This window comes from Bubalus bubalis, chromosome 8 (genome assembly GCF_019923935.1).
Source record: "Bubalus bubalis isolate 160015118507 breed Murrah chromosome 8, NDDB_SH_1, whole genome shotgun sequence".
NCBI lineage: Eukaryota > Metazoa > Chordata > Mammalia > Artiodactyla > Bovidae > Bubalus > Bubalus bubalis.
In genome coordinates, this window is record NC_059164.1 from 77,656,277 (window position 1) to 77,666,984 (window position 10,708).

The window sequence follows — 10,708 nt, forward strand, 5'->3', positions numbered from 1 at the left end:
GGGCAAACGCGCCCCTGGAACTATAACTCCCAGCATGCTTCTGGAGCGGCTCTGCCTTTCCTCCAATCAGAAATCTAGAAAGGAACGCGCGGGGCGGGGAAAAGAAACGAAACTGGCCTCAGTGCGCAGGTGCGCGGATGTGCGCTGGGTCTTCGGGTAAAGATGGCGGAGCGTGGTTACAGCTTTTCGCTGACTACATTCAGGTACGGAAGGGACTCCTGAGGTCCTCCACGTAACCGAGGTAGCAGGAGCTCTGCCGACCAGGTTTTTACCTTCCTGGTCTCTGACTTGGCGCTTCCTGAGGGCCTAGTAGGAAATGGGGGTGGAAATGCGAGTTTGCCAAGTCATTTGCGGGGCCTTCCCGCGGCCTGGGGAGCATTGGTGCCTGGGGACCGTGGGAACGCGAGTCAGGGTATCCTGGGAGATCTAGGCGCTGTGGGAAGTTGAGGCCCTCACCCAGGGGTTTTCTTTCGCTTTGGAACTAGAGAAAAAGGCAATTTTGAATGAGCCGCTTCCAGATTTCCTGTTCAGAACTCAAAAGATTTCCTTCCTGACTCAAGTAGTCGTGATTCAGGAGCTTCTGGAAGTCGGAATCTTGGTCAGCTCTGTGGGGTTCCTTTTTCTTGGAAAGACCCAACTTTACAGTTCAGTTCTAGTCTTAGCTTCCCTTTGGCGCTGATGTCTTTGGAAACCTTTTCCCGCTTTCGATTTCTTCGGTGCCCCTACTGGAAGCTTAAGAACTGAAAGTGAAAGTGGTAATGTTTCTAGCCCGTTGTCTTTGTGTGCTCCGAAATAGGCTGTATTTGCTTTGGGGCTGTTATTTTTGAAAGGGGATATGTTTATTTAAAGAAAGATTGTAGGCTTTTAAACTTTAGAATATTTATGTAAGCATATTTTTCAAAATAAATCAGAGATGCACTATCATCGTTCCCGGTGTAAGAAAACCGTCACCAGAGGCTTTACTGACGGGAGAAGGATTCAATTTTGCCATTTTCCTACAGATGAGTAATGGGCTATTTAATTAAAAATATTATCTGACAGCTAAAGACAGGCGGCATCTAACTTGTTGAGTACTTTCTGTGTGGGTGGAGCTTACTTCATCTCTTTAGGCTACCCTGTGTGATACATGTTTTCTAAACATCTTACAGATGAGCTGACCACAACTCAAATTCAATAACTCCTCCCTGGTCATAGGTTAATATTTAAACTGAGTTCTTTCTGACGACAAAATTAATACACTTTGCATTACTGTGTAATGTCTTCTTAAAATACTAGAATATTTATCTTTTAAAAAAAAAGATCCCCTCATATACAATGATAGGAAACAAAGTTTGACAGGTCGCTACTGCTCGTATTTGGAGACAAAACCTGGACCTTTATCTTTAAGAAAGTGTTATCCTAATCCTAGCTGAAACATGAAGCAACCATATGTTATCAGGGACTGAATCTACTATAGAGTAAATTTCCTTGTTTAAACACACTCCTGTGTTTTTTTTAAAATATGATGGTGCAATTCTGTTTTGGATTTTAAAAATTGTTTCTAGCCTGTTGTAATCAGAATTATTAATGGTAGACGTGTAAGAGACTGTACTATAGGATGAAAAGGTGTTCCTGAGGATAACATTTAGTTGGGGATATTGACAACTAGTGGGCTTCCCTCATAGCTCAGCTGGTAAAGAATCCTCCTGCAATGCAGGAGACCCGGGTTCAATTCCTGGGTCAGGAGGATCCGCTGGAAATGGGATAGATTACCCATTCCAGTATTCTTGGGCTTCCCTTGTGGCTCAGCTGGTAAAGAAGCTGCCTGCAATGCGGGAGACCGGGTTGGGTTGGGAAGATCCCCTGGAGAAGGGAAAGGCTACCTACTCCAGTATTCTGGCCTGGAGAATTCCATGGACTATATAGTCTATGGGGTTGCAAAGAGTCAGACAGAACTTAGCGACTTTAACTTTCACTTCATTGACAATCAGTGGGTAAACAAATGGGTGCCTACTCATACACTCTGAAGAATGTTTTTCCCTTACTCAGGAATTTTTATAAAGAGAGGGCAAAAGAAGGAATGTAACTTTAGATTGGGTGGTCAGGAAAGACCAATGCTTGGGGGTTGTTCCGGGGGACTGGAAGATGAAAGGGAGCCAACTATTTGAAAATTTAGAAGTAGGGAGAGTTGCAGACAGGGAAAAGCATGTTTGAAAGTGTTGAAGTTGAGAAAGACTGAATTGATAGAAGTCCAATGTGTTAGAGTATAGTGAGCAGGGAGTTATCCTGGGTTTGGACCAATCTTGGGTCCAAAGATTGGCCAGAGTAAAGAGCTTTTATTGTAAATGAATAAAAAAATTAAAGGATTTAAGTGGAAGATGTTATGATACAAAAGTAACTCTGGATCAGGGAATGGAAGTAAGAGTGGAAAATAAGAAAACTAGTTGGAGGGCTATTTCAGTTATCTCTGATAGAGATCCTGGTGCTTTGGAATTGCACTGCTCAAATCAGCTAATTTTGTCATTTAACAGTCTTTAGACTGCTGCCCCTAGGTTTATTCCTTAAATAGGTGTGGATGTATGTCTCTCTGTCAGTCAGATGAGCCTGGTCATAGGTTATGTCTTGGTGTATTGATTGAACAGAGCTTACACTTTGTGAATGTTACAAAATAATTCAAGTGTGATGACTCTGAGCCAAAGAGGAAGCATGGGACACTTAGGTATGAGTGTGTGGGATTCAGCCTAGTCTGGGTGGTCAGGGCAGCTTTCCTTGAGAAAATGACAGTTCTACTAAGGATTGGAGAATGACTTGGAAGGAGTTCACCAGACAGTGGTCAAGTACATTGCAAACAGGGATTGTCTTGTCAGAGGGGTTTTTTGAATTCTAAGGATAGTCGTGTTCTCTGGAGCGCGATGGCGTGGTGTGAGTTGAGACTTGAGTGACAGTATCTATAATTCTATGAAGATGAAACAAATGACCTTCTGAAACTGAAGATTTATCTTTTCAGTGAAGTGAAGTGAAGTCACTCAGTCGTGTCTGACTCTTTGCGATCCTGTGGACTGTAGCCCACCAGGCTCCTACGTCCATGGGATTCTCCAGGCAAGAAGACTGGAGTGGGTTGCCATTTCCGGATATGTGGACCTAGCTTGTGTCTCTGGGCAAATTATTTTCATTCAAAGACTTTATCAATCAAATAGAAAGGTTGGTGATGTTTATGGTATTTGTTCTAACACTCAACAACTAGATTGAAATAATATATGACCTAAAAAGCCAGTTTGGACCTAGCATTTGACTGTCAAACTCAATGGAACCAGATATGTTAAGTATAACCAGCTCACAGCATCTTGAAATAGTTTTTTTGTTGTTGTATTTTGTTGTGACTGACATCTAGATCTTATGTGTTAGGTCATGTCTACTTTATAAAATGTTAAACTCCACCCACATGGAATATATGCTGTTATTTGGTATTTAACAGACATATACATGTTCTTAATAACAGTACTATTTGGTGTTTACTTAGTGCTAATTTTGTGCCAGGAACAAAAGGCATCATTTCATTTAATCTTCACAACAACCTTTGAACTAGGTAACACTATTATCCCCATTTTACAGATGAGGAAACTATTGGTGAGTGGTGAAAGGAAAGAATAATGATGCTGCTTTAAATGGCAGACAAGAAAAATCAACCAAAGGAAAGAGATTAGTGTTTCATTATGAATATGTTCAAATCACCTAATAAATTTGGTTTCTATATAACTTCTGATAAATTTTCAAAGCCCATCTATTCCTTGATGCTTAATTAGTGGATTTGGCCTATTTGCCTGCCCTTTTCTCAGAGATGCTCCTATAATAAATATTTGAGAATGTGAAATTTAGCAATACCTTTGTTTCTTTTTAAGCCCGTCTGGTAAACTTGTCCAGATAGAATATGCTTTGGCTGCTGTAGCTGGAGGAGCTCCTTCAGTGGGAATTAAAGGTAATTAAATATTTCATTCACTTCAGATTTCTATTATTAGTTGTAATGCTCTTTAGGGATTAATAGGCCATTAATGTAAAAATAAATAGTTGTGGCAGCATAATTTTTAACAGTTCTATTTGTTAATCTACAGTATTTTGATATTTAAAGACGCAATGAACCAAAGAAGATGATTAAATTTTTTAACTTAGAAAAGGTTAATTGTAAAATTTAAGGATACCTTAACAAAAATGTATCATTGGTTTTTAAGTTTCAAATTATAAGAACAGTAGGCCAAGTAGGCAGAATTCCATAATTTTAAAACTTATGTACTCTAAGGTATCCTAGAATACTTTAGGAAAAGTTGCATAATACCTTTAACTCAGGGATTTCTTGTGCAATACAGATGACCATTGAGGGAAAGCTGATTTACCATTCCTTTGGTGATTCTAATATAGAAAGTCAGAAGAAAAGGTTTTATAAATAAGAAGAAAATAAAGAAGTTTGGCTGAAATGCTTCTGTAACTAGAAAACTATTAAAACAGAGTGTTTAAATGATTAAACATTCAAGTCTCTTTTCTTTTTTTTAAGCTGCAAATGGCGTGGTCTTGGCAACTGAGAAGAAACAGAAATCCATTCTGTATGATGAGCGAAGTGTCCACAAAGTGGAACCAATCACCAAGCATATAGGTTTGGTGTATAGTGGCATGGGCCCAGATTACAGGTACCTTGTATAACCATCACATGAATGCCTTGTAATTGATACTTTGGGAAGAAAAACCAAGGGATGTTTTCCTTTAATCGCCTACCTTCTTACTTTTTGCTTGGTTGAACAACAGCAGCTGAAGCTAGTTAGTTGCCAGTATGAGGCAGACTGGGGGTTACTTGAAGGTGAAGAACTCAGTGCTCCTCACTTTTTAAAAGAGGAGATGGATACAGTACTTACCCCTGTCACCTCTGTTATCTTCTACCATCCAAGGCCTCAGCAATACATGTTATAATAAACTTTATTTTAGAAAAGTTTACCAGACAGCAAAAGAAAGCATACTATCCAGAGTTAACCTCATTGTATTTATTTCTGTTTTTAGCAAAAGGACAGAATTCTCAAAAAGGCCACTGGAAGTTGTAGACTATGACAGCCGGTTAGGATCCAGACGTTTATGTAGTCTCTTCTTTAATATTCACAGGAAGAGAGTAATCTGGTTCCATTAGGGTACCAGCAACTTTAAAGAGATTGACAGTTTTCTATGTTTGTCATTCAACAATTGAAAGGATTATTACTACTTGGTTATTGATTATGTGGAGCAAGATAGGTAGAGCCAAAATTTCACTTTCATGAGTCGGCAACAGCACTAGGTTCACCGACATATGCTCGGGCTTCACTGCAGTGGAACCTGTTGCCACTGCAGGGAGGGAGGCTGCAGTGCACTACCACTCACAGAATCAACAGACATGGCAGGAGTCTTGCTCAGAGGGATAATGTGTGGAGCTCAGATCAGTAGTACGTGAGCAGGTAGAGGTAAATCCTGCTTGTCTTGCCAATATATTTAATTGTTATACTTTTGACAGATTTTACATTTTTTGCATTATAAATAGTTTCATGGTACTCTTTGAAGTTCAGTCTGTGGACACAATTGAGGCAAAGTGAGATGCCTTAACACGTGTGTATGTGTGTTCATGTGTGTGCATATTAGTGTATTGCCTGGAGTGAGATATAAAATGCTAAGGTACCTTCTCTTGGGGTAAGGGGGGCATACTCTTAAAGATGCCGTGACAGGAGATAAAGCTGTCCTGTGCACTAAAGCTGTCTCTGTTAAACTGGTTGATACCCCTAGTCCATAGTTTTCCTTTTGTCTTATTCTTGTCTATTTCCTGTAGTTTAGCTCTTCAGCGACGCTCTTATATTTTCTTGTAAGTTAACTGTAATCGGATGTAAGAACAAGACTGGTTTACAGCTGAGAGCTACTATTAAAGAGACGCATGTCAAACTTGTGCTATAGTTGTATGCCTGTAGAAGGTGACTGAGTCTTGAGGATGTAAAGCATCTGAATTTGAATTAAGTCTTATTTCTTTTCTGTTTTTCAGGGTGCTTGTGCACAGAGCTCGAAAACTAGCTCAACAGTACTATCTCGTTTACCAAGAACCCATTCCCACAGCTCAGCTGGTCCAGAGAGTAGCTTCCGTGATGCAGGAATACACCCAGTCAGGGTAAGTTGATTTTATTATTTGAAATGTGTCATACATTAGGGGAAAAAAAAAAATCATCTTACCTTTGTAAAAGTAGACATATTTCAGAAAAAAAAAAAAAAAAAAAAGAGGACTTAGTATTCCTGTATTTCCTTAATCAGTGATGAAAACCACTATGAATGAATAGTTCTGATCTTAACTGGACTTGAAATATTTTCTTAAAGAGAAAGCGGGAATGTTTTATTGCTGTTCATGTAACAGCAGAAAGCAGCTTCTAGATAAAGTCGTTTTGACAGTGATTAAAACATTTCTTTATGGGCAGGCAGTCATTGCTGCTTCCAGATTTATCTTCTAGCTGGAAATGATTGTAAGCACTTGATGAAAGCAGTAACTGACACATCTGTATTCATTTTAATTCCAGTGTTCTTGAGTTTGGGTGTGAAAATGATGAGGTAATTGCTGATATGTAAAACCAGTGGAAAAGCTGCATTTGCTGAAATCTATTATTTTATTAGGACGTGAAGTGTTACCCACACTTATTAACCCCAATATTTGTATCAGTCTATTTACCAAAATGATTTGACTGTTGTTCCTCAGTACCATAAAGAAAATTCATTTTGAATTGATTTGTTTAGAAAGGTGTTAAATGCTTTTTAAGGAACTTAGAAGTCTAATTCGGTTACCTGATAACTTGCTTTACTTGAGAGTATTAATAACTTCTTACATTAAGTTGACTTAACACCATGAAGGTGCCAAGTAATTTTCATTTCTCTTTGTTCAGTGGTGTTCGCCCATTTGGAGTTTCTTTACTTATTTGTGGTTGGAATGAGGGACGGCCATATTTATTTCAGTCAGATCCATCTGTAAGTACCATTAGATGTATTTGAGGGGTTTGTTAAAGTGCTCTTTGAATATCTAATAAAAATAGAAGCCATAAAAACCTTACAAATTAGAGTATTTTCTCTTCCATTTGGGCTTTAGAAGTAATACATGTCCACTTGTACATTTAAAATGTGGATAACTTCATCTTCTGATAAGGAACCTCCTTTGGTTCTGCCCTCTGTTCTTCTGGCATGCTGATTAACTTCACATACTTAGAATGATTTGTTGAAATAGTTGTTATCAAATCTCTGTAAATCTGTGGAATTCTTTTAAAAATTATGATTAAAGCTAATTTTAATTTTAAATTCAGTTAAAACCTTTCTGGGAGTGGGCAGTGGCCTTTGCAATTAGTTTAATCTTGGGGTTGACTTGAAGTGACTCTTCTGCACAAATAATTGATGTTACTGTCATGACTTTGATGTTTTGCAAAATGAGTGGGTCGTCTGGTATAAAGCAGAAAATTGGTGTCTGGGTTGGCAGGTGTCTGGAGAAGACACCACTCCTCCACGTGTGTCTCACGTCTGTCACTCATGTTTGCTGTGAGGAGACCCGGAAGAAAAGATTCACTACTAGAAACTGATCTTTCATAGTTTATAGATCATTAGGTAATGCAAGGTTTACTCAATTCACATCTTATACTCTAGCTTTGTAATCTGAAAAAGCAAAAATATTTAGGTTGTTAATTAAATCAGAAAAATTAAGTATTTGCGGAACTTTGGCAGTGTCTGTTACCCCATATGTGAGCTTCTGAAGCTAGATGCCAAGTCTCCTTATCTTCCTTTCCTGAGAGTAGCAGAGCCACCATCATGGGGTCCAGCTTTCATCTTTTGCCCTTTCCCCTATTTATAGCTAAAAGTCACTTGTTTTCTTTTAAAATACGGTCCGTTGCTTTCAATTTCTGTATATGTGTGCGTATGTACTTTTTAAGTAGATGAGTCATATATGATATGTAGCTGTTTTCGTATAACTTTAGATTAAAAAATATCAACACCTTTGAAAATTTTTAGTGCAAAGCTTTGTCTTTTTAGTTTGTTCACCAATGATAATGGAGAGCTGGTCACCGTTTTTCAGATAGATAGGATTTTTAGAGCCTTTCAATCGTAGTAAGTTAAAATATTACTTTTGATTATTTGCTCTAAATTAACCTCATTTCTTTTTTTCACATAAATTTTGTACAGTAAATTATACCTATTTGATGGGGTTTTGATGTATTAAATACCTGAGAAAATCATCAACACAATCAAGATGCTGTACCTCCAAAAGTTTCTTCTTGCCTCTTTGTCACATTAATTTATTTTGTGACATAGCTCATTGCATTCCAATAAATACTCTGAAAACCTTATAAGTTAGAGACAAATTATGGAACTGAGAAATAAATGTCAGAGTCATAAATAATTATATTAATGATTTAAAATGTGTGTTTTTGTTTTTTTCCCCTCTTCCTCTCCTGATTAGGGAGCTTACTTTGCCTGGAAAGCCACAGCAATGGGAAAGAACTATGTGAATGGGAAAACTTTTCTTGAAAAAAGGTAGATTTGTAAAACTAGCTTCATTACCATACTTACTCTACAGTCTTCAGCTCTCTGAATATCATTAATCTATAAACAAATTTGTTGCATGACTCTAGCCTAGCTACTAATAGAACAAACTTACTTGTCTGTACTTGGGCTCCTCAGCCTTCAACATATTAAGTGGTAATATTCATTTCTTAAGGACTTCTCTTTCTACATTCTCATGTTTTCCTAAATGTTTTTTTATTTTTTTTACTTCATTTTCTTCTACCATCTCAAAAAAAAAGACCATTGGATTTGGAGTAAAAAATTTGGGAAGAAAACTTTTAAATGGTTTAAATGATAACAGTTGGTATGTGTGCTCAGTTACTCAGTCGTGACTGATTCTTTGAGGCCACATGGACTGTAGTCCGCCAGGCTCCTCTATCATTTTCATTTTGACAGTTACCAAAAAAAAAAAAAAAATATATATATATATGTGTGTGTATAAATATAAAAATATATATATATATAGTGAACCCAAATACCTGGTGTTGATGATAGATTAAAGATGTGCCATATGGGGCTTCCCTGGTGGTCCGGTGGTTAAGAATCCTTCTGCCAATGCAGGGGACACAGGTTTGATCCCTGGTCTGGGAGGATCCCATGTGCTGTAAAGCGACTAAGCCCATGGGCTACAACTCCTGAAGTCTGTGTGCCTTAGAGCCTGTGCCCCTCAATAGGACAGTAGTGCCTGCTCACCTCAACTAGAGAAAGCCCGCACACGGCTGCGAAGACCCAGTGCAGCCAGATATAAGTTAAAAAAAGACGTGATGTATGTACTTGATAAAAAGTGGAATGATACATAAAAATCTGCCTCTGCCTAGCACAGCAGACTGCCCGCACTTAATTCCAGCTGTATTCTAGACTCAGCATTATTGTAGCCCACCAAAAAGTGTCCTATGTTTTGGATGGCAGGAGTCTGCAATTGATTTTAACCACCAAATGAACCTTTTCAGTACATTGTCAGATAATATTAATGCTAAGATTACTTAAAAATCTTAGACCTGGGATTACTTGGTAAGCTTAAATAATCTTAGGATCTTAAAGTACTTTCTTTTTCCTCTTAAGTATTAATTGGTGAGTCTTCCAAACGTTATGAAATTTTAATAAAGGTTTAATTTCTTGGCTTTATTTTTGTAAATTGTTATAATATTGCCACCACACGCTGATCATATTAAAATAGTTATACTTAAGGAAATTTCTTAAGTAAACTCGTGTTAGGGTTACATTCTTCATGATGTCAGGAATGCACCCCCGATAATTGTCAATTTCTTATTTTGGGGACAGCTCAGTGAGGAGACTAGGAGAATTAATCTGTAACTTAATATTTTTAAGAGTGTCTTATTAGATGTTTAAAAAATCTTATGTTGTTGCTATCATTGTGTTTTCTTTGTCATGAATCATCTTAATAGTGCCATAAGTCATTGTTTTTCTTAAAAAAAATTATTTAGATATAATGAAGATCTGGAACTTGAAGATGCCATTCATACAGCCATATTAACCCTAAAGGTTAGTTCAATATCTAATGATTGGATTTGTAGTGATTTTATAATTAACTGTTTGGAAAATTGACCTTTTCCCCTCCTTCATCAGGAAAGCTTTGAAGGGCAGATGACAGAAGATAATATAGAAGTTGGAATCTGCAACGAAGCCGGATTTAGAAGGCTTACCCCAACTGAAGTTAAGGATTATTTGGCTGCCATTGCATAATAATGCAAATAATGAAGTGACTGAAAATCCAGAATTTCAGATAACTTCTCTACTTAAACATGTTTAAAGTATGTTTTGTTTTGCAGACTTTTTGCATACTTATTTCTACATGGTTTGATGGACTGATGTTTTTAAAATGAGACTTATAAATCATAATAAACTCTTAAATTAACTTCCAGCTTTTTAGGAGTTAGTAAACTTTTAACATAGTTATTTCCTGCTTTCCATCACAGTTGATTTCTGGAAATGACATTGAAAAGCAGAATGGTGAAATTGGTCTTTAGTCTTCACACAGTTTGGGTTAAGTCAAACCTTGTCATCTTCTTTACTGTCAGATGTTGTCTGCTTCAGGAAAGCAAAATCCTGATTTCAGTAAACACTGCTTTTGGAGCTGAGAGAATCTGTAGACTTTCATGGATTCTGAGGCAAGGTAGGAAGCATA

At 37.5% G+C, this 10,708-nt stretch overlaps 1 protein-coding gene across 1 annotated transcript; it reads left to right on the top strand.

Annotated features, from left to right (window-relative positions):
• Positions 1–68: 68 nt before the first annotated feature.
• Positions 69–10,438, top strand: PSMA2 (proteasome 20S subunit alpha 2). The gene is made up of 8 exons (XM_006046319.3): positions 69–203; positions 3,879–3,955; positions 4,526–4,658; positions 6,020–6,142; positions 6,903–6,984; positions 8,459–8,532; positions 10,008–10,065; positions 10,150–10,438. Exons 1-8 carry the CDS (start codon positions 163–165, stop codon positions 10,264–10,266), a joined length of 705 nt encoding a protein of 234 aa, XP_006046381.1. The 5' UTR covers positions 69–162; the 3' UTR covers positions 10,267–10,438.
• The last annotated feature ends 270 nt before the right edge of the window (positions 10,439–10,708 follow it).